At 50.8% G+C, this 26,796-nt stretch overlaps 1 protein-coding gene across 1 annotated transcript in view; it reads left to right on the forward strand.

Annotated features, from left to right (window-relative positions):
* The window catches only part of SIM2 (SIM bHLH transcription factor 2), a 53,823-nt gene extending 27,380 nt beyond the window's left edge, over window positions 1–26,443 (forward strand). Inside the window, 6 exon segments of the mRNA XM_038581465.1 lie at window positions 3,639–3,745; window positions 18,743–18,890; window positions 20,308–20,476; window positions 21,115–21,523; window positions 24,382–24,794; window positions 24,796–26,443. Coding sequence (XP_038437393.1) covers window positions 3,639–3,745; window positions 18,743–18,890; window positions 20,308–20,476; window positions 21,115–21,523; window positions 24,382–24,794; window positions 24,796–24,819 — 1,270 coding nt within the window. The 3' untranslated portion in view covers window positions 24,820–26,443.
* The last annotated feature ends 353 nt before the right edge of the window (window positions 26,444–26,796 follow it).

Below are 26,796 nucleotides of genomic sequence, written 5' to 3' on the forward strand. Positions count from 1 at the left end.
CAGGAGCACTGACTGGTTGTGTCGCTAGGCCTGTCGCAGGCCCAAGCCCGCCGCAAAGGGGAGGTGTGTGCTGGAGCAGCCGGGCCTCCCCAGGGCTTCTGGGGCTTCTGCGGGCTTCCATTCTCTCATCTGTTAAAAAAAAAAAAATAAGTAAACCCTGTCCTGCCCACTCGGCTCCCCACAGGCTGTTAGGGAAGATGAAATTTGATAATAGACATGAAGCATTTGTAAAAGTAAAAAAGCCTGATATACCTCCAAGGTGAGCCACTTGCCTGTTAGCCCCTTGGAGTCCCCAGCTATACGGGAGGAATAAATGTTCAGAGACCCCGAGCTTTCTGGGAAAAAGGAGATCTCATTCTCTCTCTCTCTTTATATATATATAAAATAGAAATATGTAAATATAAATATATATAATTTTGCTAAGATTTATATTTTTCCCCAACATTTTTTATTGTGGTAAAATACACATAAAATTGGTCATTTTAAACCATTATGGGGGAAAAAAAACCTATCTCGTCAAGGGCAAGAGGCATAGACACGAATTAGCCTAGTTCATCGTTAGCACACCTCCGAGCCTCAGAACCACTCGAAGGCAGAGAAATGACAGAGGTTGCTGTTGTAGCCCAGGAACTCCAAGCGAAGAGTACACATAACTCTTTGGGGCAAGGAGACCAGGACCTTTGGGCTGGTCCAACGCTGGCAAGTGCTGTTTGCCTGCAGCAGAGACGGGCACCTGCCAGGAGAGGGGCCCGGCTGGGTGGGCCGCCTGGGGGTGACGGAAGTGACAGCCAGGCGGTGGGAAGGCGTTCTTTCTGGATTCAGGAGCCACTTCTAAAAGCTGAACTGAAAGGAATTCCAGCTGCACAAATTCATTATTTTAGACACTTGGGAGGATACGACTGGGGTCTCCCGTGTTATGTCTGTCTCCTAGTTTTCCTTTGACAACTCAAGGAGAATTCGCCTCTGAGGCTCAGTGAATTCTCTAGAAGAGGAAAGAGGGAGATGTCCCCGGAGAAGAGATCTCAGGTCTTCTCACATCGCTCGATGCACATGGCTTTGAAACACGAAGGACAAACCGAGCGAGGGCTTTGCAGAAGAGGGCATCCGAGGTTAGCTTACAGGCCAGACTGTGTCTGGAGGGAGCCCCAGGCAGGGCCTTTCGAGAACACCAGCTTTCCTCCACTTCTGGGTGAGGGTCGTACCCAGGGCTGCACCCCTGAGGTGAGTAGGAAAGAAAGACAGCGATCTTGAGAAGAGCCCCGGCTCTGCAGAAGTCCCCTGTGTTCTATCAGCTAAGTGCCAGAGGCTTCTAGCAAAGCGTCAGAACTCCAGTCATCTAGGAGATGCTTCGAATGAGCTGGAGAATTCTTCACTCTCGCTCTGGTCTCTAGTCTGCTGCAGCTCCTTCTTTGATAGGCCTCTGGGCTGGGGGACAGGGGGGCTGACCCGGGACCCAGAGGTCGGCGGAATGGCCCGGCGGGGTGGGAGATGTCGGCTCCCACATCCAAACCCCAGAAGCCACAGTGAGGGGTTGGCTTGAAGCCCAGCAGCCGTAGAGTCACAGGGGCCTGGGGGGTGGCCGCTTGGCCCCCCACCCCGTGTAATCCCAGACACAACTGAACTCAGCATAACCTGAAATTTGGTTCATCGGGGTTTTGTGGTATTTCACTTTGAAACTGTAGCTGGTGCTTTTGCTAAGGATGGGTGAACCCAGCCATGTTTGGGGTTTGGCAAATCCCTCTGACAGGTCTTCAGACACTGGAGGTTTGGAAAAAACCAGGAGGGCTTGCTGCCAGACCCTTCTCTTTCCCTTTAATTTTTAAAACCAGCGTGTACTTTGATGAGAAACTTAATACATGTGTTTCTGATTCATTTACACGTTCGGGGCCGTTGTTCTGTAACTCTACTTCCAAAGGGTCTGGGAAGCCTCTTTCATCCCCACACCGTAGAGATGCCTGGTTTTCTTTGGGGGGGAGAAGCCAGATCTCAGCTTTCCTGCCACACAGTTAGACTCTAATGGGGTCTGAAGTTCTAGGTGGCCTTTAGACAAGTCCCCCGAGCCCTGAGAGGCTGTGGCAAGTTCCCTCTCCACCTACCTCCAGCCTCATCTCCTTCCCGCCCCGGAGGAACACCATGGAAATGTGTACACCAAATAGTGAGCGATTCCAGGGAAATATGAAGCTCTCGGAGATTTATGACCCGAAGCCGGCACAGAACTCAACAGAAAGGGGAGCGGGTTACGGAATGAAATGAGGTCAAGTTTCCCCGTTTAATTTACAGCCAACATTTCGAAATCAAGCCAACAGGACCCCCAGTCCCGGCCGTCCTCAGACCCTAGCTCTGCTCCCCGCTCCAGGACTGACTTCTCACCAGGGCCTCCCTTCCTTTGCAATACCTTCTTGTCCTCTTTCAACTGTTCTTGAATATCTGTCACCAAGACGTTTCGGCCACCTCCTCCAAGGGCACCGCTCCCCACTCAGTTGCCCAAGGCCTTGGGATATGACACCATTGCCACATGCCATTTTCAACTCTGAATGGAGTGATCCAAACGCCAGTGATGATGTGGTCTTGGACCTTGAGAGCCACTTTTCTTCAAAGAGCTGACGTGGGAATTCAACATTCCTGGGACTTGATGAGAACAGAGAGGTGGTAATGGCAGGAAAGCACCGGGAACATGCTGCCCTTTCGCCATCAGATGTACCTTGTTTTCGGGTGTTGATATACTATCTTCTGGGGCCTGCACAAGAGTCCCCCCATGATGTGAGGCTTGCATGTCTCCAGCTAGTCTGTGAATGCCACCGTCCAACCAGAGCATCCTGAGACCACTGTGCCGTTCAGCCGTGTCCTGTGTGGGGCGTACTGGCCCGCACACACAGTAGCTGGGATGTGGACACCACCCAGGTGGCCAAAAAAAAAAAAAAAAGTGATATCTCCATAGAATAGACTATTACCCAAACATAAAAATGAATGACATCCTGTCACACGCTACAACATGGGCCAATCTTGAAAACATGATGCCAGGTGAAAGAAGCCAGACACAAAAGGATATAGACCAAATCATTTCACTCCTACGAGATATCTAGAATAGAAAGATTCATAGAGATAGAAGCTGGGGTTGGGGGGGGCATGGGGAGCTCTGGAGATGGAATTGGGCTGGTCACACAGCATTGTGGATGTAGTCATTGCCACTAAATGCAGACTTAAAAATGGTTAAAATGGCAAAAGTTTCTGTTATGCACATTTTACCACAATAATAAAAAAAAAATGGTTCCCACTGGACTGTCACCCAAAAGCCCCCTGGAGAGTGGTTCTTTCTCCCAATAGCAGCATCAAAGTGCACTTGTAAGCGCCCCCACATAAGCTTCACCCAGAAAAAGGAAAGCATTTTAAGCCATCCCAAAGGCTCTTCTCACCAGTCGTTTCAGAACATTCCCGCTCATGAATAGTGCTACATCCTGTACTGGGCTAGAGTTCAAAGACTCTCTTCTTGTAAAAAAGATCATTCTCCCTTTCCAAAACCAACATCACCCCCCACCCTGAGCCTTTTAGCACTTGATTAGTTGGCAAAACCAATATTAGTTTAAATGAAAGGCGATCTGCAGAGCAGTGTAACACACCGAGCCACTGTCCGCCCCCAGGGTGACCGAGCTGACCGGGTATGAGCCGCAGGACCTGATCGAGAAGACCCTCTACCATCACGTGCACGGCTGCGATGTGTTCCACCTCCGCTACGCGCACCACCTCCGTGAGTACCCCTCACCTGCTCACCTGCGCTGGGCTGTGGTACGCCTGGAGCGGGAGAGCGGCCTTGCTTGGTGCAATAGTCGCCCATTGTGCACACACGAATTTTAAAGCACACTCCATCCACCCCTGACTAAAGCACAGTCAGTTTGCACACATCCAACCTCACCTTCCAGTGGAACCCTGGCAGGTGTGGGATGGTGCACAAATTGCTGGATTCGAGATGGTGGATTTAGAACCTAAACTTCTTTGTGACGTCTGCACGCCGGTTGCAAGTAAGGGCGATCAGCAAAAGAAGCAACAGGTTCAGAGCCCTTGCTACTGTCAGACACTGATTTAAGTGATTAAATACGTTGCCAACCCAGTGAGGGAGGTTCTCGTGTTCATATCCTCCTTTTACCACAGAGGAGGAGCTGAGGTTCAGAGAGGTGAAGCCAGTTCAGAGAAGTTGGCAGAGCCTGGAGCTGAACCCGGCGGCAGCCGGCCTCTGACCACTGTCCACCACCTGGTTGGCAAGCTCAGGGAAGACCACAGTTCCCCGGATGGGAGAAGTCAGCATGGAAAGAATGAATAATCAGTATTCGATTTGCTAATGCAGACAGTTTGGTGACCATCTGGATGGGGTTGGGGCTGGGGGTTGGGTCTAGCCACTGAAATGTTTGAAGAAGTGACACTTTTCTTCTAGAATCCAACTTGAGGCAGCAAATAATTGGCATGAAGGGGAGCACCTCATCCTCTCACGGTCCAGCCCTCCATGCCAATGGCCGGGTCAGGGGTGCTGATTAATGGGGTGCAGATGCCTGGTGGAGCAGCCCAGACTGCATGTCCCCCATTCTTGCTTTGCTTTATGTTGACTAAGGGGGGCGTTAGAAGACAAGTTGCTGGTTTGGAGCTGAGGGTGGGCCGCAGGGTCCAAGGACTGCTCACTCTGTGGTCACCTTGTCGGCCTGGCCGGTCAGTGTCGACTGGGACCCAGTGGACCTGGCAGTTACTAGGGTGTCACTGGGCAGACAGACAGCTTTTCTCTGCTCCCTTTTGATTCACAACAGCGAGGAAAGGGCGCTGTGCACGGACAGACTCGGAGTTGTGAGCAGCCTTTATATTTTTGGTGTTTAAATAACTGAATTTTGATACAAACGTCCCTGTGGTTCTTGAAAGCAGCTTGGTCAGGAAGCAACTGCCCACTGTTTGGATGGGATCTGTAGGTCGGCCTCGCTCATACGGGAGCTGGAAAACAGGGCAGGAAGTGTTGATTACAGAATTAGTTATTGGGGAGACTTGCCGGGCAGCTGGTAAGCGGGGACTGTGTGCTCTGGAGTAACGAGAGCGGTCGGGAGATGAAGAGGCGTCTGCTCTGAGGCTGGGGAGCAGCACCATCACCACAGAACCGTCCAGAAAGGAGGACAGGCATGAGGGCCCACGCCTCCACACCCCTGGGAGGGCCCTGGGAGAGACATTCCCTCCCGGTGGAGAAGGCAGGTGGCTGCTCTGAAAGCCTCCGCCCTGCGGGTCCCCAGTCCCTTCCATGGAGGCCAGAGCCCATCTGGAGCCCTGATATCCAGCAAGGGAGTTGAAGGCAAACCCCCAAATTACCTGAGTTGCTCCTCCAAGTGGGGCTGCATGAGGGGGACATGAGGCCTCCAAGCAAATGAAAACTTTAGGAATTAAAAGGCTTCGTTTTATTTTTATTTTTTTTAATATCTTTTTTTTATTGGTGTTCAATTTACTAACATACAGAATAACCCCAAGTGCCCGTCACCCATTCACTCCCACCCCCGCCCTCCTCCCCTTCTACCACCCCTAGTTCGTTTCCCAGAGTTAGGAGTCTTTACGTTCTGTCTCCCTTTCTGATATTCCCACACATTTCTTCTCCCTTCCCTTATATTCCCTTTCACTATTATTTATATTCCCCACATGAATGAGAACATATAATGTTTGTCCTTCTCCGACTGACTTACTTCACTCAGCATAATACCCTCCAGTTCCATCCACGTTGAAGCAAATGGTGGGTATTTGTCATTTCTAATGGCTGAGTAATATTCCATTGTATACATAGACCACATCTCCTTTATCCATTCATCTTTCGATGGACACCGAGGCTCCTTCCACAGTTTGGCTATTATGGCCATTGCTGCTAGAAACATCGGGGTGCAGGTGTCCCGGCGTTTCATTGCATCTGTATCTTTGGGGTAAATCCCCAGCAGTGCAATTGCTGGGTCATAGGGCAGGTCTATTTTTAACTCTTTGAGGAATCTCCACACAGTTTTCCAGAGTGGCTGCCCCAGTTCACATTCCCACCAACAGTGTAAGAGGGTTCCCTTTTCTCCGCATCCTCTCCAACATTTGTGGTTTCCTGCCTTGTTAATTTAAAGGCTTTCGTTTTAAATCCCATTTCTTATCTCCTGCACTATCTGGCTGACAGAGGGGAGCAGGGATTTTTTTTTTCCCCAGGAGAAGTAAATACACTTTGTGTTTTGGAAATGTAAAGAAGGCCACAGGGATGACCAGTGCGAGGCTCCTGTGTCCCCGACACAGACCGGATGCTTTTCAGGTATCCATGCTGGCCTTTTACCCATATCCCAGATGAGCAGCTGAGCTGCAGGGAGCAGAGACCTGTAGGGGGGCAGGGGCCGACGCAGACAGGACAAGAGTCCAGACCTGTTTGGCTCCCAAGCCTTGAGCGGTTTCTACCACAAGATGGCTCTTAGACGGGGAGACGTGGCCTGTCTTTGCTCCATCAGGAGCTCCAATCTTCCCAAGCTCTCCTGGCTTCTTTTTTTTTAAGATTTTATTTATGTATTTATTCATGAGAGACACAGAGAGAGAGGAAGAGACACAGGCAGAGGGAGAAGCAGGCTCCATGCAGGGAGCCCGAGGTGGGACTCGATCCCGGGACTCCAGGGTCACGCCCTGAGCCCTGAGCTGAAGGCAGCCACCCAGGTGCTTGCCTGGCTTTTGAAGGGACTTTATTTGAGAGATTTTCTGCCATTTGCATGATAAATTCACCTTACCTCCCTTGGAATTTGGTATTTCTAGACCTTTCGATTCCCCAAGGGAACCCTGAAAGGGAAGGAATACACGGGCTTCCAGGAGACACCCAAAAAAGAGCATTTAGAAACCAGAGAGAGAGCATGGTTTTGCTTTGTTTATCCAAATGGGCTAGAATTGGTAAATCAAAGACAATTTAAAAAAGCAATATGACACTGATTGCTACTGTGCAGTGGCCTTCACGACGGTGGAGAAACCACCACAGGGACAGGAGGCAGAGGGCATATCCCCACCCGGCTGCGGGGGGATGGGGAATGGCCTTGGGATCCCCCATGAGCCTGCTCCAGACCCCTCTCTGCCAGCTTTTCCAGATATAAACCAGAGCAGTGTTGGCGGCGAGAAACAGCCAAGGCTCTTACCCACAAATAGGGTTAGGAATTAGTCTTCCAGAGCTCACACCTTGGCTCCAGGATTGGAACCATCTTTGGCCACCCCCCTCAGGGAAGCCATTATTTTCTCCTCCAAAGCTGGGACTCTCAGATGATGAAGAAAGGGGAGACATTCGACAAGCGGAACGTGGTTTTTGGAAGCCAGGTCTTTATTGGTGTGGAGCTTGGGCAATTTTGAAACCCCTGTGTCGTGAGGCACTGAGGCTCCACTCTCTTTCGCAGGCACAGAACTGGTGCCAGAGGGGGCATTTCCAGAAGCCGACCCTGAACCTGGAGTTCACGTACACTAGTTTATTTGGACAGCAACCAAAGCAGGGTTAGGGGAGGAGAGAACTAAGCCATAGAGAGGAAGGAGCCTTAAGAGAGGCTTGTGTGACTGGGACTCAGTCATGGCGCCCAGGGGAGTGAACTGAGGTATTTATGCTCCTGCTCCTGCCCATCATTGGCTGAAGGCTGCTCTCAGGGGTGTTAATCTCCGTCAGAATGGGCTCTGCCAGAGAAAGGCCTCAGGAGAGAGATGGGCCCCTTGCCGAGTGCACTCTGTGGTGAGGGGAGGGATGTGAGGAGGCATCCATGAGAGCAAAGGTCCAAGGGCCTGTGTCTCCTTGGCCTCCTCTCCTTGGTCTTCAGGTTTTGTGAAGGTGTTCTTCATCCAGCCCTCCCTTCCAGCTGCTCCTCACCTCCCAGCCCAGTTGGTCATCTTGACCACACAGGCATTGGTCGCCTCTGTCTGAGGGGCCCTGTTGGTCAGTTGGGGTGTTGTCCATACCCACACTCCTGCCCTGTGGAGGCTGGGGGAACCCAAGTCACCCACTCTTTCACTCCTGCAGGATGTCAGCTGCTGTCGATCTGCTGTTCTGGTTCCTGGGCAATGTTTTCACCTCACGCTCTTCAGATCCTTGTGGGGACCCTATTGGTCTGCTTGGGCCGCCATAACAAAATACCACAGGCTTAGGGGTTCAAACAACAAAAATTCGTTTTCTCATAGTTCTGAAGCCTTCGCTCTGAGATGAAGGTGTCTGCAGGGCTGCTGTCTCCTGAGGCCACTGTCCTTGTCTTGTGGATGGGCATCTTGCTCTTGGGTTCTCATGTGACTGTCCCTCTGTCCTCATCTCTTTTTATTATAAGGATGCCAGTCATATTGGATTAGGGTTCCCCAATTCCTTAATTTTATTTTCATTATTTCAAAGATCCTATCTCCAAATACAGTGACATTCTGAGGTACTGAGGGATGGGACTTCAACACAGGAATTTGGGTGGAACGCCATTCAGCCTGTGACAGGGACTTTCTTTCAGAGCTCTGTGGCCTTACCCAATAGTAGGCCCAGCTGGACAGGCCGGCTTGGGGAGGACGGGTGAGAAGTCTGAGAAGGCAGGATGCGTCATTTGGAAATGTGACTTTTCAGTCACATCACGTGGTGCTTCAGCAGCTGACGGCAGGGCTCAGGGGCCTGGCCCAAGCCTCCTGCCCTCCAGGCTTCCTCCAGGTTCCAGATCCGCACAGTGGCCCCTGCCAACCTGGGATCCAACCCTTCAATCCCATCACAGCTGGAGCTGGCCTGATGGTTGTCCCAGGAAGGCAGCATGTGGGGCAGCCTCTGCCACTTTCCTCGCATCCCCCACAACCGAATGTGGCTGGAGGTGGCCAGGACTGTGGTGACCCTCAGGACCCCAAGGCCATGGAGGGGGTTCTGGCCTCCTCTTATAGGGAGACATACAGACATCAACAGTCTTCGCAGTCGATGAGGTCACTGAGCACAGAAAACATCTGCCAACACCCAGGGAGGTCACTGTCCGATTTTCCAAGGCCAAATTTTCTCCATGCTGGCGTCCAAAACCCAGGAATCCCTGGAGATGGGGCGAAGGGCTGTGCCAGCAGCAGAGTTGGACACAAGGTAGTGGTGGCTCTGGAGGACCACAGTCAGCCAAATGGTTTTCACACATTGTTCAAAATATTATCTTAACCCAGAGCAGGGATCCACAGGGTCCAAAGAAAGCACAGCCCCTAAAGAAAGAGAATTCAACACCTTCCAGAAAGTCAGCTTCATAAAGAGAAGCTGGGCTGGGCGGTGCAGTCTTGGGGGAGCACGGGTTTCCCGAGGTCGGCGAGACAGGGCTGGCATGGCCCTGGCACCTCGGCCTCTGTGTCCCTGTGGACCTGGGCCTTTCCAGATGAGCTCTGCAAGTCAGAGTGTGCCAGGACTTTCGCCAGAAGCTTCTGTAAGAAAAATGAACAGGGATCCTTTAGAGAATGTGTCCAACCCTCCCACCCTGTTCCCCACCCACCGTCTTATGGTGGCCGAAGGAAGGTCCCAGCAGCTCTGCTGAGTGTGGGCCCCCAGGCATGACAGTCACATGGCCTCCCGGAAATGGGGACCACAAGCTGGGATCTGCATCTGCCGTGTCCTTCCTCTCTTTATCAAGCATCTGAGGGACTCTCTCTTGCATGTAGGGGAGCCAGTAGAGGTCTTCTCTTCAACTACAGATCCTGGGGGCTGGCAGAGGGTGATACACAGCTTGGAAAGGGATTGATATCCGTGAACTTGATGTTTTCTGTTAAGGGACGCTGGGTACTTCTCTTGTGGACACAGGAGTTTGGAAGACTCATGATGTCCACAAGGTTCTCGGTCCAAGATGGTCGGAGAATTTCACCTAGCTCTCTAGTTAGGCCTCTCCACAGAGTGGGCTTAGCCCAGAGCACGGAGAACACAGGCCAAGGCCAACTGTCAAAACATTTCAATATCACAGAAAGGCTTCAAAGCCTGAATATGTGCTCTGCAGATTTGAAGCAGTAACTGTTGCAACAGAATTATAGGACAGCTGGTAGACACCCATAGGGACCACACCCTAAATGGTGCACAAGTCACAAACCCAGGGGCACCTGGGTGGCTCAGTGGTTGAGCGTCTGCCTTTGGCCAGCCCGTGACCCCGGGGTCCTGGGATCGAGTCCCACATCGGGCTCCCCGCAGGGAGCCTGCTTCTCCTTCTGCCTGTGTCTCTGCCTCTCTCTGTGTCTCTCATGAATAAATAAATAAAATCTTAAAAAAAAGAGTCACAAACCCAAATGGGGCCAGGCAAGTACAAGTACATGTAACATGTATGGATGGGCAACTGTAGGGCAGTAGCGGGTGGGAGAGCCTGTGGCTAACACGTGACCATCCGAAGGCACACTGCCACCAACAGAGCCCATCCGTGAGCATATGTGGTACACGGACTGCCAGTGTGCAAATGCTCTGTAGCATGGCTGTGGGACAGGGGACAAAGGTCTTAAAATGCAAGATAGACTTGAAAAGAGTTTCCAGGCTACTGTGGGGATTACACTTCAGGTGACCCTCTGCTGCAGGACTTGCTTGCCTCTGGACTGGAAACGGATGACCAAGTTTAATGGATACTCAGATCCCTTGTGGACCCTGTTCTCCAAGCAGAGTGTGGGGGTAGAGGAGTCTGTCTTGCAGGTGAAGGTGTTCGCCTTAAGGGAGAACCACAAGCGACGGAGCAGGAAATGATCCTAAAAAGCACAGCGTGATCGACACGGTGTCCTGATCCCTGGAAGCAGTTCTGGGCACACAGATGCGTAGACTGTATCTTCTAAAGGGGAGCTGGATGGGTCAGGCTCGGCCCGTGCCACAGTGTGGCCCTTGGGGACAGTCTCCCTGAAGCTACTGCTCTCCTCCTGGTGCTTTCCATGTGGTCCAGCCAACAAAGTGCCTTGGTGTAGAGCAGGGCGCTGTGCTGGCAACGTGCAAGCTCCTAGCAGAGGAGCATGGGGATCCCGCTCACCAGTTTTCCTGTGGAGGCTGGTTTTCTTTCCTGGGGCTGCCCTCATAAAATCCCACAAACTAGGTGGCTTACAACAACGGAAATGTGCTCTCTCACTGTTCTGAAGACCAGAAGTCCGAAATGAAGGGGTCGCCCGGGCAGTGCTCTCTCTGGGGGCGCCTCTGCTGGCTGCTGGTCCCATAGCTCCAGTCTCTGCCTCGGTTGCTCCCCGTGTGTGTCTCTCCTCTTCTGTCTCATATAGGGACGTTTGTTCAAGGTAGGGCCCATCCTATTCCAGGACGATCTCATCCTGAGGTCCTTGACTTAATTTCACCTGCCGAGACTCCTTTCCCAAATATGGTCACATTCATAGGTTCCAGGGGTCAGGACATGGAACTTGGGGAGGGGGCACTATTCAATCACGGTAGGCGTTTTTGGTGTCCTTTTCAGCTCTTTTTTTTTTTTTAAGATTTTATTTATTTATTCATGAGAGACACACACAGAGAGAGGCAGAGACACAGGGAGAGGGAGAAGCAGGCTTCCTGTGGGGAGCCTGATGTGGGACTTGATCCTGAAACTCCAGGATCACTCCCTGAGTCAAAGGCAGATGCTCAATGGCTGAGCCACCCAGGCGTCCCCTTTTCAGCTCTTAAAACTCAAAACTGAGATACATGTTGTCTTCGGGGCCAAGGGTTACTGTCCTGCCAGAGGCTGATAGATGCGGTTGTGCCTTCAAGAGGAATTCTGGAGGAGCCAGGCAGGCCACCTGTTTTTCTGGATAGCAGATTCATGCAACCAGAATTTCCACCCCAAGGTGGCCACGGTTTTCCACGGCCTTGGAAAACCGTGACCACTGGCTCCCATCTCAGCATGGGCCACCCTGATTTCACAAACATCTTAGACCACAATGTTGGAGACACTGTGGCCTGGAAGTGCCAGGGCCAAGGCCTCTGCTCCCAGGGCTTACGGCTGAGGGGACATCTCCAGCCTGCCCCGTCCATCTCCAGCCTCCATCTCCATCGCCACCAAGCAGGGCCTTACCTTATAGCCCTCCACCCTGGGATCATTTCGGGCAGCTAATTAAGAACGACAGCCTGGAGGGGGAGCTAGAGCAAACCAAGGAATGTTATGACTAAGCGTCTAGGATTTTGACTTGAATTGATATGTGGACTATCACCATGGGTCACAGAGAAGAAAAAAAAAAATCTGTGTCTGTGTTTGTTTGGTCTCCGTATCTAAGCCCCATCACAGCAGAGTCGGGGAGGGTCAGAAATGATAAAAATCTCCACAACTTCTGCCGTTGGAATCCTAATATAAAATATTTGGGATCAGCTGGCTTTATTATATCCAGCTTAGATGATTATGGATAGATTTTAGGAATGTGGGAAGAAATAAGGAAAGTATGGGGGGGACCTGAGGGGCTCAGTGGGTTAAACATCCCACTCTTGATTTCGGTTCAGGTCATGACCTCAGGGTGGTGAGATCAAGCCCTGCGTTGGGCTCCATGCTCAGCACAGAGTCTACTTGAGATTCTCTCTCCCTCTGCCCCATCCCCGCCACATGCGTGCACCTGCACTCTCGCTCTTTCTCTCAAATAAGTAAGTCAGAAGAAGAAGAAGAAGAAGAAGAAGAAGAGAAGAAGAAGAAGAAGAAGAAGAGAAGAAGAAGAAGAAGAAGAAGAAGAAGAAGAAGAAGAAAGAAGAAGAAGAAGAAGAAGAAGAAGAAGAAGAAGAAGAAGAAGAAGAAGAAGAAGAAGAAGAAGAAGAAGAAGAAGAAGAAGAAGAAGAAGAAGAAGAAGAAGAAGAAGGAAAGTATGAAGTACAAGATAGGGTAAAGGGAAAGCACAGGGTCTTATTGCCCGGGTGCTACGGGTACCACTCCGGACAGATTTCAAAATTAAGGAGCTTCACAAGCACTTATGTTGAAGAAGTAGTGGCCACTTGGGAAATCCATATAGGGGACTCTCGTTGGATCTTATTGCCTTTCTTTTGGGGCCAAAAGCAAATTGGCTGAGTCTCCCCTAACCTTCCTTCCACATGTAGCTACAGAGAACCTTCTGGAGGCTGTTATCTCTCCTTCCCCAGGGGTCACTCTGAGAAAAGGGAGTCAGAACACCCGGCCTGGGGCCTCAGCTGTGCCCTCAAGATTTGTTGGTCCCATTTTCCGGGTGATGCCTACCCCCCATGGTTGTAGTGGGGGGTGAAATGAGGCAATGCGTGCAAACGTGAGCTGGGAATCGAAACCGTGGATTTTGCTGTTAAAAAAGTAAACCCCAAGAGGAGCAACGGTGTGAAGACAGCTCTTTCCTATACCCCTGTCTGCCCTCCTCGCCATGGAATCTCCGCCCTGCCAAGGGGGTCCACGCAGGTGCACCCACCAAGCCTGGGAAGAAGGGAGTTTGTGTCTGCACTGTCCCCGAGAGCCTTGCCCCTCGTCTGGGTGCAAGGGCGGTTGTGTGGCCACATAAGGGGCCTGGGGCCTGATCCTTGCTGCATTTCCACTTCCTGACCCTCATACAAACTACCTACTTACCATGAGAAAAATAATTGCTCACTTTTATTATGAAATGAATACCTTCCTTGGAAATGTAGAAAACCAAGAAAAGCTGAGAAGAAAATGAAACTTGTCATTTGACCAGTTTCATAATGTGAGTTAATATATATCGAGTCCTTGCTGCGTGTCTGCACCACCCTTCTAAAACTTTGCACAGATTATCTAGTCTCACAGCAGCCGGGCGAGGTAGAAAGTACAATTAGTCCCTTGTTTTAAATGGGGAAACTGAGGCACGGGGCTTAGTAACTTGTTCAAGATCACGCAGCGGAGGTGTATAAATATTTATGTGCATGTGTGTGCACTTTTTCCTACCTGTACTCTACGCATTTCAGAATCTTTTTTTGTTTTTAACGAGACATACTCGACATACAACATTATATTAGTTTTGGGTGTACAACATAATGATCTGACATTTGTGTGCATTGCTACGTGATCACCACAGTAAGTCTAGCTCACATCCCTTACAGTAAAATACTTATAAATTTCTTTTCAAATTGTCTCAAGAGTTTTTAAGGTCTGTTCCCTTAGCAACTTTCAGTATACAATACGGTGTCATTAACTGAAGTCCCCATGGTGGACATTACATCCCCGGGACTTATTTATTCATTTTTAAGATTTTAATCATTTGAGAGAGAGTGTGTACATAAGTGGGAGGAGGGGCCGAGGGAGAGGGAGAAGCAGACTCCCCGCTGAGCATGCAGCCCGACGCGGGGCTCGATCCCAGGATCCTGAGATCATGACCTGAGCCAAAATCAGATGTTTAACTGACGGAACCACCCAAGTGCCCCTCCAGGACTTGTTTATTTTATAACTAGAAGTTTGTACCTCTTGACCCCTTTCACCCATTTCACCCGCCTGCCACTCCTCACCTTTGGCAACCACCAGTCTGTTCTCTGTATCTGTGAGCTTTTTTTCTAGATTGCACGTGTGAGGTGACGTGGTATTTGTCTTTGACTTATTTCTCTTAGCATAATGCCCTCGGGGTTCATCCATGTTGTAGCATATGGCAAGGTTTCCTTCTGTTTTATGGCTGAACAATATTCCTCACAATTTTTTTAATCCATTCATCCATGGACAGACACTTAGGGTGCTTTCATTCCTCGGCTTTTGTAAATAATGCTGCAATAAACATGTGGGCACAGATATCTTTTCGAGTTAGCGTTTTTGTTTCCTTCAGAGAAATTACCCAGAAGTGATATTTCTGGATCTCTAAAAAAAAAAAAAAAAAAAAGGAATCTCCTCACTATTTTGTTTTTTTGTTTTTTTGTTTGTTTGTTTTTCCATAAAGGCTGCACCAGTTTACATTTCTACTGATAGGGCACAGGGGTTCCTTTTCCCCTACATCCTTGCCAACACTTATTATTCCTTGTTTTTTGTTTTGTTTTTTTCTTTTTTTAAAAGATTTTATTTATTTATTCATGAGAGATACAGAGAGACAGACATAGGCAGAGACAGAAGCAGGCTCTCTCTGCAGGGAGCCTGATGTGGGACTTGATCCTGGATCCCAGGATCACGCCCTGAGCCAAAGGCAGAGGCTCAACCCCTGAGCCACCCAGGTGTCCCTGTTTTGTTTTTTTCTTATAACGGTCATTCTAACAGATGTGAGGTGATACCTCATGTGATTCTGATCTGCATTTCCCTGGTGATTAGTGATATTATGAACTGGATCATATACCTGTTGGCCATCTGTGTGTGTCTTCTTTGGGAAAATATCAATTCAGACCCTCTGCCCATTTTTTTAGTTGGGCTCTTTTACTTATTTATCTATTTTTCGCTACTGAGTTGGAAGAGTCCTTTGTATGTTTTGAATATTGCCCCCTGAGCTGATAAATGATTTGGAGATATTTCCTCTATGCAGTAGGTTGTCTTTTCGTGTTGTTGATGGTTTCCTTTGCTGTGCAGAAGGTTTTTATTATGATGTAATATCACTTGTTATTTTTGCTTTTCATCTTATAGGCAACTTTGGGGGGCTCCATACAAATTTTAGGATTGTTCTGTTGTTGTTGTTGTTGTTGTTTTCGAAGGATGGTACTGGAATTTTGATAGGGCTTGCATTACATCTGTAGATTGCTCTGGGTAGTATGGACATTTTATATTAATTCTTCCGCTCTGTGAGCATGGGATACCTTTGCATTAATTCGTGTCTCCTTCAGTTTATTTCATGAAGGTCTTGTAGTTTTTAGAGTATAAGGTCTTTTACCTCCTCAGTTAAATTTATTCCTAGGTACTTTATTCTTTTCTGATGTGATTTATAAATGGGATTGTTTTCTTAATTTCTCTTTCTCATAGTTCATTATTAATGTGTAGAAACTCAACAGATTTTTGTATATTGATTTTGTCTCCTACAACTTTACTCAATTCATTTATTTAGTTCTAAGAGTTTTTTGATGGAGTCTTTAGAGTTCTCTCTATATAATGGGTCATTGGCAAATAGGAGCAATTTTACTTCTTACGTTACAAGTGGGTTGCCTTTTATTTCTCTTTCTTGCCTAAGTGCTCTGGCTGGGAGCATATAGGATTCCATATTGGATAAAAGTGGCAAGAGTGGGCGTCCCTGACTTGTTTCTGATCCGAGAGGAAAAGCTTTCCACTTTGCCCTGTTGAGTGTGGCTTTAGCTGCGAACTTGTCGTAGACGGCCTTTATTATGTACAGTGGGCATGTATATCCCCACTTTGTTGAGAGGTTTTTTTTTTCTTTTATCATAAATGAGTGTTGAATTTTGTCAAATGCTTTTTCTGCATCTATTTTTATCCTTCACCCTCTTCGTGTGGCATATCCTATCGATTTGCAAATGTTGAACCATCCTTGCATCCTGGAGAAAAATCCCATTTGATCTTGGTGTGTGATCCTTTTAATGTACTGCTGAATTCGGTTAATATTCTGTTGAGGGTTTTTGCATCTGTGTTCATAGGAGATATTGGCCTGTAATTTCCCCTTTCTTATGGTATCTTTGTCTGGTTTTGATATCAGGGGCATACTGGCCTCAGAAATATGTTTGGAAGTGTTCCCTCCTCCTCTGACTTTTCCGAAGAGTTTGAAAGGGGTTGGTATTAATTCCTCTTTAAACATTTGGTGGAACTCACCAGTGAAGCCATCTGGTCCTGGACTTTTGTTTGTTGGGAGGTTTTGGATCACGGATTCAATCTCCTTACTAGTAATCAGTCCTGTTCATATTTTCTGCTTCTTCATCATTCAGTCTTCATAGGTTGTGTGTTTGTAGCAAATTATCTGTTTCCTCTAAGTTGTTCGATTTGTTGGCATATAATTGTTCATAGTAATCTCATATGATCTCTGCATTTCTGTGGTCCTGAATGTGTCTTTTTTCCACTTATCATTATATCATACACATTCCCCATAATACTGCAAATTCTTAGTCATTATTTCAATAGCTGCATAGTACACCAAAATTTATGTACCGTCTTCCCTAATTCTTGCACAGCTAAGTTTCTCTGACCTTTCCCCCCCGAATTATAAGCAGAATGCTTATAACAGGGTCAGTTGTTGGAAGTGAAGTCAGTGTGTCAGTGGGTTTGAGCTGTCACACTGCTTCCCAGAAGGACCATGCCAATTCATGCTTCTATCAGCACGTGACAATGCCCCCCACCATAGATTAGTTGACATCGCCTGTTGACATTTCATTATTTTCTTTGGGATGCATTTGACATAGTATAAAACTCAACACTTTAACCATTTTCAGAGGTTTTTGGTATATTTACAATGTCATGCAACTATCACCTTTACTGAATTCCAGAACATTTTCTTCATCGCAAGAAGGAACCTAGCACCCATCAGTTGCCACTCCAGCTCCTGTCAACCACTAAGCGGCTTTTGGTCTCTCTATAGATGTGCCTATTCTGGACATTTCACATAAATAGAACCATACTATATTTGTTTCTTTTTAAATGTCTGCCTATTTAACGGATGGTATCTAGCTTTGTGGTAAGCAAATACATTGAGCATTTGTTTATCATTTATATATTTATTCTTTGGTGAATTGTTTGTTCAAGTTCTTTTGCCGTATTACTTTTAGGACCTTAATGTTTTTATTGATCTGTTTGAACTCTTTATATATTAAGGCTAATAACTCTTTGACTATCACATTTGCAATAATATTCTTCTGCACCAAAATATTTTACTGCAGGTATTAAAGTGGATGATAAAGAGGCACCCTTAATATGAAAAGAAGTCACAAAAGACATTGGAGAGCCGCAGGAGGGTTTGGGCAGATGGTGAGGGGGCTGTGCCTAATGGCACAAGATGAGGGCTGAATTTCTTGGTGAGCCCCCCTAAGGGGTTGTCTGTGAGCAGCCCCCAGGGAGTTCCTTCAGCGCCAACTAGTTCAGGCACAGATTTGGCCACCTCCCCAAATCCCTGTTCAGGTGGCTGCTAGTTAGGGCCCTGGGGCCAGCCCTGCTTTGAGAAGCAGGAATGACCTGGGTATCAAGGGATGCCTTTTAGATTTGTGCTGGCCTCCCCCTTCCCTGGCCTTCCCCTCCAGTCTGTGCCCTCCAGGCCCCGAGGGAAATCAGTACAGAGGCTTTGGGAGTGAGTGTGGCTCAGCAGTCTGGAGCATGCAGCCATGCATAAAAGATGGGCCCATAGGCCCGGTGTTCAGAAACTAGCCAAGCAGAGGTGGTTCCTACAATGCAACGTAGGAAGTTAACAGGCCCGAGGAAAAGTGGGGCTAATGGGAAGAAAATATAAAAGGCCACAGAACAGCAGTCTCACTGTGAATACACACATGTTCTGGAGAGTAGCAAATATCAACAATAATTTGACACTTGGTTGAATGTACTTATTATTTTGTTTAAAGAACTACATCACCCCCTGCCCCTGCTGCCTATTAAGGGTTCTGGGGATTAAGGGTGTGGGGGGATTATAACATAATCGTGGCATTTTTGGAAACTGAAAAGCAGAACCAATTTTATCACTCTGCCAGGTGCAAAATGTCGTATGGGGACTAATTGTTTCTCCCAATGAAATCAGTGACTATTAAATTTGACAGGGAAGGGGACAGATTGCTCCCCAGACCCCTTGAGATTGTAGGCAAAAATCTTGCGCGCGCATGTGTGTGCATGTGCAAGTATGCACCTTCCAGTGGAGAAAGCTCATCCCTTTGTCATGTTCTCAGAGGGTCTTTGACCCCAAAACGGTCCACAACTGGGGGCTGTAGGTTATCAGTGGGGGGCAGTGTCCCCAAAGCAGGGCCTGCTAATTGTCCCTTGGGATTCATGTCGCCTTGTGTTTGCAGTGCTGGTGAAGGGCCAGGTCACCACCAAGTACTACCGGCTGCTGTCCAAGCTGGGCGGCTGGGTGTGGGTGCAGAGCTATGCCACCATCGTTCACAACAGCCGCTCGTCCCGGCCGCACTGCATCGTGAGTGTCAATTATGTCCTCACGTAAGTCAGACGTATTTGTTTCCTTGCTCTCCCCTCCTCCCCTGACCCTCATCAGCCCATTCCCACAAGCACCATCTCCCTCTCTCTCTCTCTTTCTGAAACTGTTCATTTGTCTCCTGTTTTGTTTTTATTCGAACAACCTATTCGTTTGGGAAGGTCCAAACTATTCCTGTTCTCAGCACTGAGAGCCAGGCGCCAGGCAGTGGTGGCAACACCAGAAAGGGAGCCCTGCCCCGGGCACAGCTGAAGATCAGATCACAGAGACCAGCGGAGGGGTGTGGGGGGGCAGGGGGCAGCGGGAAGATGCTCGCCCCCCCACCCCACATCTTGCGTAGGATGCACAGGCGATGTCCCTCCCGGACCGAGAATATGAATCTACGCTCTTGGCGCCCCCAAACATCAGGGTCATCTTGCATGCTCCTGCCATCTGGAACAGGAGATCCTTCACATTCCCCACCACCCCACTCCGTCTTTCCATACAGCCTGTTGCAAGTGGTATCAATGTCTGGCCCCTTTAGGGTCCCAGAAGGTCAAGTTCAGTTGCGAATACTTTTAAGACCATTAGGCACAAGAGGACACGCGTCTCCCTGGAACCCTATATTACTGTGGGCTCACCACGGCTGCTGTATGTTAAATCTCCTGCACCCAGCTCTGGCCCTGAACCTGATACCCTTGCAGCTCCCAGCCCCACCCCGGACAAGGTCCTCGCAGGTGCTCTAATGCAGTAAGGATTGAGGCTCTCGGTTCTTTCATAGAATGATTGCCAGGTCCCTGGTTTCTTGGTTTGGTTTTGGTTTTTTAGAAGTAGAGTGTGATCTTAGCAAAACTGTAAGAGAGGAAGCATTTTAGCCCCTGAATGATTCTTCCTCAGCTTCCTCAGACAGGTGTGGGCTGGTACTTTGGGCCACTCCCCCCATCATGAACTCGACCCTGCCAAGTTGGCTCTTCAGGGCAGAAACTGGCACCTGTTGTGAAAATGGGTGAGGCTGGGAGCCAGGCTCCTGAACCCTTGAGGGTTCCCCACCCATGCCTCCCTGGGTGCTAACTAGAGAAGCAGCTGAGCCCCAAACCCTCAAATTGACAAGTGGTGCTTCTGCCCTTGCCTTTTGCCTGGACACACTTCCTAGTGGCCCATGATGTCTCTGGGACCTGTTTGGGGCCTACAGGACTGGAGGGGCTACAGTGCCCTCCCCCTATTCCTGCCGGATAATACAGACCCCCCTCAGCATTGCCCGGGGCCACAGGGGGCTGTTATAATGAGGATGGGCTGCCCTTTCCTGAAGTCCTGTCCCATCCAACCTCAGCGAACCGACGCGCTGGAGCTCCGTGGATGAACTCGCTCAGGGGGTGGTGCCAGGGACACTGCTCTCACCTGGCAGCCCTGCTGGACGTGACCTGTCCTGCTCTTGCTTCTCAGGGATATTGAATACAAGGAGTTGCAGTTGTCCCTGGACCAGGCGTCGACGTCCAAGTCCCAGGACTCCTGGAGGACTGCCTTGTCTACCTCACAAGAAACTAGGAAATTAGCGAAGCCCAAAAATACAAAGATGAAGACAAAGCTGAGAACAAACCCTTACCCCCCACAGGTAACACGCCCGACGGGCTGGGGCAGGGCATAGCTGACATCTGGCCTGGGAAGGGGGGCTCAGGACACGATTGCACAGCAGGTCTCCCAGTCTGGAAGCTTCCCTGTGGCGTGCAGCAAAGTCCCTTGGGGGATGTCCTGCACACGTGTGCACACGCGCACGCGCGCACACACATGCAGCAGAGACGCAGCCGGGAGGCCCATAAAGCTAACATCTGGGAGGACTCATCAGGTCTAGACTAAAAAGACTAAATCGGGAAGGCCCATCGGCTTGCTCAAATCCACGTTAATGTGGCCCAGAGCACAGTGCTTCCATAGCATTTATATTTTTAATGCAAACCTCCCTTTTTTTTTTTTTTTTTTTTTTTTTAAAAAGTAGTTTGTAACCTCTCAGAAATACAAAGTGCCCGTGTGCATCTGGTATGTTGTCGGCGTGGGCTGGGGAGATCTCGTTCTACCCAGAGGGTGGGGCGCCGTGGTACCGTTTGCTCTGCACCTGTCCCCGCCCGGGACCTCACCCTGGGGGCCGGGGCAGGTCCAGCCCAGGGATGCGGTTGAGTCCTACAGGTTGGGTGGGGTCTGGCGAGGCCCGAGGGCGGTTCTTCACTGGCCCCTTCATCCGTCTTCTTTGCCATCCAGCAATACAGCTCGTTCCAAATGGACAAACTGGAATGCAGCCAGCTGGCAAACTGGAGAGCCAGCCCCCCGGCGACCGCCCCGGCACCCCCAGAACAGCAGCTCCATTCAGAAAGCAGCGACCTTTTGTACGCCCCGTCCTATAGCCTGCCCTTCTCCTACCATTACGGACACTTCCCTCTGGACTCTCATGTCTTCAGCAGCAAAAAGCCAATGTTGCCGGCCAAATTCGGGCAGCCCCAAGGATCCCCGTGTGAGGTGGCACGCTTTTTCCTGAGCACGCTGCCAGCCGGTGGTGAATGCCAGTGGCATTATGCCAACCCCCTAGTGCCTAGCAGCCCGTCTCCAGCTAAAAACCTTTCTGAGCCGCCAGTGAACAGTGCTCGGCACGGCCTGGTGCCAAACTACGAAGGTAGGTCATGTTTGCACGAGGGGAGAGGGCGGGACCGTGAACAGTGGCGGTGGGTGGCGGATGGAAAAAAGATCCTCACACTTGGGGCAGACTTTTCCTTTTTCTGCTCATAAGTAGGACTTGCAGTGCTTTCCTGCTCTCAATGGGAGTAGCTTCATGAGAGGGAGAAAAGCAGGGTGACCGCGTCCGGGTGCCTCTCGTGGCACTAGTGACAGTGGAAAGGGCAGAGGAAACCGGGTATGCAGCCCCCCCCACTCCATAAAAACCCTGGCCTCCTTTGCTCCCTGAGAGGGAGACAAAGTGATTTTCAAAACCAGCTCCCATGCACTGCGAATGCTCCAGCTGCATTTACTTTACAAGATTACTTTCCACTCCGCCCAAAAAACGACGATGGGACGCCGTTGGTTTTCTTCCCATGCCAGTTTTCAAAGTGTGGAAAACAGTGGTGGAAATTCATGAGCTCAAAGAAATGCCACTCGCCAACCCAGGGCAAAGAACATGAACACTCTAGGACTCAGTTTCTTCGTCTCTAAAATGGGCTCCCAAGCCATGTGCTATGCCTACCCCAGCGTTTGGCACAGAGTAGGTGCCTGCCCAGCACTGTTGGTTCAGCAAGAGAGAGAGAGAGAGGGAGGGAGAGAGGGAGGGATGGCCGCTCCACCAGCTCTTGCTGATGGCAGACAAGCAAACGTCCTCTGTGGATGTGTCACCAGCTCCCTCAGGCCCAGACAGACTCCTGTCTGCTCGCTGGACCAGTCCCAGGCAGAGGGGAGGTGGGGGTTGAGGGTTAGCCGTGAGACGTGTACTGCTTTTTCATGCAGATCTAACCACTGCTCAGAGTGTAGATCAAGATGCTGCAAATTTCCTGCAGTGGCCACTGCATTTTGGGGGAAATGTTACATGCCCAGAAAAGAACCACCTGCTGAAAGAGGAGAGCTCTCTGGAGCTCCCCTCCTTGCCCACTCTAACTTTCCCTCTTTTTTTTTTTCCCAAAGATTTTATTTATTCATGAGAGAGAGAGAGAGAGAGAGAGAGAGGCAGGGACACAGGCAGAGGGAGAAGCAGCTCCATGCAGGGAGCCCGATGTGGGACTCAATCCCAGGACTCCAGGATCAGGCCCTGGGCCGAAGGCAGGCGCTAAACTGCTGAGCCACCCGGGGATCCCAAACTTTCTCTCTTTGGAGGCAGGTCGGCTTCTGCTCCTCCTCGGGCTGCTTGGGGAATCTCTCGCTCGGACTCTGTCCTTACAAGCCTGAGACACATAGATTGGGAGAAAGCTCACCGTCCTGGAGATTACTAGGACATGGGTTTTGAAAAGTAACCAGCTTAGGAAAGAACACACCAGTACTAGGGCAGTGCAGCCCTCCCTGCCTTTTGGCCTGGGCCAGTCCTCAGAGCCAACAGTTTCTCGGACTTGGAGAGAGCGCCATCAGTGGATCCGGTTGTGGGTCCCTCAAAAAAACCAAGGAAGGATTTTCCCGGGACCACAACACAGACAAAGCTCAGCATTCTGATAACAGCTGAACCTATTACCCACTTGAGATTGACCTGAAAGAACTCTTCCTTTGTGTGTGGAAGTTGGTCAATGATACAACTAACACACAGGATTATATATATGTGTGTATATATATATATATTTTTTTTAAACCACCACGTTGGGCAGCCTGGGTGGCTCAGCGGTTCAGCGCTGCCTTCAGGGATTGAGTCCCATGTCCAGCTCCCTGCCTGGAGCCTGCTTCTCCCTCTGCCTGTGTCTCTGCCCCTGGCCCCGTGTGTCTCATGAATAAATAAAATCTTAAAAAAAAAAAAAAAGAAAAACCTTTAAAAAAAACCCACCATGTTGAAAGCGAAAGAGATTAATAACCACCTCATTTGTCATACACTTGGGTAAAAAAAAAAAAAAAAAGGACCAAAGGTGCTAATTTGGGGCAATTTGTGATCTACTTCCTAGTCTTTTGTGATGTTAAAGGAAGACAAAGGTTGTCTTAAGGCAAACAAAAGACAAACAAAAGATAGGGAGCTAATGATTGCAGGTATCTAATTGGTTAGGGTGGCTCTAACTTTAGTTAATATGGCATTAAAAGGAGCAGGGGTGATTACCATCCCATGGGAAAAAAAATGCAAAAGACCCAGGGTTGGTTGACTAGGACCACCTATGCGTCAGGCAGTGGAAGCTTCTAGAGCAGCGCTGTCCAATGTGATGGCCAGCAGCCAGGTGCTTTTTTTTTTTTTTTTTTTTTGGTAAGATTTTATTTGTTCATGTGAGACCCAGAGGGAAAGACAGGGACACAGGTGGAGGGGGGAGCCCGATGCGCCCCGCAGTCGGCTGCCGCCCTGGTTCCACCTGCTGCTCGCGCTCTGCCGCGACCTCAGGGGCACCGCGGGGTCGGCCACTGGGTGGGTGCTGCTGGGGGACCGGGTGGGCGCTGCCGGGGCCGGGTGGGCGCTGCTGGGGGGGGGGGGCCAGGTGGGCGCTGCCGGGACCGGGTGGGCGCTGCCGGGGGGGCCGGGTGGGCGCTGCCTGGGGCCGGGTGGGCGCTGCCGGGGGCCGGGTGGGCGCTGCCGGGGGGCCAGGTGGGCGCTGCTTGGGGCCAGGTGGGCGCTGCGGGGGGCCGGGGGGGGAGCTGCCTGGGGCCGGGTGGGCGCTGCCGGGGGCCGGGTGGGCGCTGCGGGGGGGCCGGGTGGGCGCTGCCGGGGGCCGGGGGGGCCGGGTGGGCGCTGCCGGGGGCCGGGTGGGCGCTGCTTGGGGCCGGGTGGGCGCTGCCGGGGGGGGTGCGGCCGGGGAGCCGGGGGGGCGCTGCCGGGGGCCGGGCCCCTGCCTCCCCGCGCGGGCGCCTAACGTGTCGCTGTCCCCGCAGCGCCCGCCGCCGCCGCGCGCAGGTTCGGCGAGGACACCGCGCCGCCGCCGCCGCCGAGCTTCCCGAGCTGCGGCCACTACCGCGAGGAGCCCGCGCTGGGCCCCGCCAAGGCCGCCCGCCCGGCCGCCCGCGATGGGGCGCGGCTGGCGCTGGCCCGCGCGGCTCCCGACTGCTGCGCGCCGCCGGCCCCCGAGCCCCCGGGCGCGCCTGCGCAGCTGCCCTTCGTGCTGCTCAACTACCACCGCGTGCTGGCCCGGCGCGGGCCGCTGGGGGGCGCTGCGCCCGGCGCGCCCGCCCTCGCCTGCGGCCCCGGCGCCCCCGAGGCGGCGGCCGGCGCGCTGCGGCCCCGGCCCCCCGGCCCCGCCGCCGCCTCCCCGCCCGGGGCGCCGCTGCCGCACTACCTGGGCGCCTCAGGTCATCATCACCAACGGCAGGTGACCTCGCGCCGGGCTGCCCGCAGGGAGAAGCCAGAGGCCGGGCCGCCGCGTGCAGCCGAGCTGGAGATGCACGGTTTAAATTAATTTATGCAGAGACGACTATTTTAATAGGACTCGGCGGCCGACTTCTAGATTTTTACGTAGAGCCCCGCAAACGCCGGGGCTGGGGTGGGAGGGCCCGGGTCCAGCGGGGGGGAGGGGCGCTCAGCTCGGCCCCTCCCCCCGCGGCCCCCGCGGGACCTCAAGCTGCAATGCCCCCCCTCCCCGGAGCGCCTCGGCTGCAGCGAGCAGAGCCCACCCTGCTAAGAGCCAGACGGGGCGGGGGGGGGGGGGGCCTGGATTCAGGGCGCTCCGAGTCCCAAGGCCGGGTGTGACGATCGAAGTCCCGGGAGCCGACAGCACACGGCGGACGTCTGCAAAAGCCATGCACGCGTCTCCTGAAAAGCCGGTGTCTTTTTTTTTTTTTTTTTTTTTTTTTTTTACCGTTAAGCCTGTTTTCAGTTCCACCATCAGCGAGCCGAGACCAAGGGAGGGAATGCACCGGGTGTGCTTCGCAAGTTCATTCACGAGCTTTGACTTCCTCCCCGCCCCCCTCCCCGTGAACTCCTGGTACCACCAAGAATAGCACCTTCAGGATGTATCGAATAGGCATTAAATGCAGAAATAGAGAGAGCCAGATATTTTTCTGAGAATGACATGTGGATGATTAGGTGCCCAAGGCGACTGGCTCCCCCTGTCAGGTTTGATTACGAGGCAACATCCCTCTGGCCCACACAGACCTTGTAATTCCCTAGGCTCGTGTTTGCTACTAGAAATGCTAATAAAAGTTAGTTAAATTGCATGTGCAATATGGAGAATTGTCAATGGACTGTGCCCTCGTGGAAGAGAACTCGCTAGAGGGTTGGTAGAGCAATGGTGTATACATTTTCTTCAGCATTTCCTGCATTTCCTGCATAGCAAGAACATGCCCTGTATGTAACAGGTGAACAGAAGTCCTTTTATAAAGCACCAGCAGTGTTTTAAAAAATAAACTTCCATGCATTTTTGTCTTACTCTTCTATTTTTGCTTCAAGATTTCACCATCTAAAAATCCGACCGTGGCTCTGACGGGGATCGGTGCAGTGAGCCGCCGTTCTTTCAATGGGCTCCGCGCTACAAACCCTCCATCATTTCACTGCTTCGGAAATGGTTTTCTTTTAGGAAACTCTGCGCCCCTCTCAGTGGAAAGGGTTTCTGCAAATGTCTTTAATTCGGCGTTCTAGAATCAAAGTGCAATCTATAATTGTTCACAACATGTGAAATGATGGCTTGCCAGCCTAGTGTCACACTGAGGGTCTGCGTCATTCTTAGCAGGGCCTCGGCAGCCTTATGGTAGGGGGTGAAATTTGCAAATTTAGGAACATCTGTGGGGCAGCAAAGGGCTGATTCAAAAGAATCCAAGGCCAACACCTCTATCCCGCACTTACCTATACCTCATTAGCAGCACTTTGTGCACACAGAAAATAAGCCCGGGGTATTATTTTTTTATGCTCACAAGTCTCGTCATTAAACCACGATTCCTGGAAGGTGCAGGTTTGATGAGCAGATCTCACCTGACATTTTTCAATAAACTACCACAAAATGCACTGTGTCTACCTTGTTATTAATCGCTGGGGGGCTGCGGTCATGAGTAAATACAAACCATGAAGGCTTTCGAGCAGTTTAAGATCTGAGGGTTACTGTGAAAAAATAAGGCCAAGGCCATTAATAGATTTACAAATGATAACGTAAACAGTCTTAACAAGGAGTGTGCATGTGCTTGAAAAATGAAACGTGTGCGAGGGAAAACTTTGTCTAAACAAACACCGGGGTTTTCAGAGCCTAGAACATGAAGGAAGATTCCTACGCAAGCCAGCTTCCAGGCGGCGGGCAGCCCGGTGCAGAGTTAACAGGAGTTACCATGGAAACCTAATATTGTTACCTCCATCTTTAAGAGTCT

This window comes from Canis lupus, chromosome 31 (genome assembly GCF_011100685.1).
Source record: "Canis lupus familiaris isolate Mischka breed German Shepherd chromosome 31, alternate assembly UU_Cfam_GSD_1.0, whole genome shotgun sequence".
NCBI classification, from domain to species: domain Eukaryota; kingdom Metazoa; phylum Chordata; class Mammalia; order Carnivora; family Canidae; genus Canis; species Canis lupus.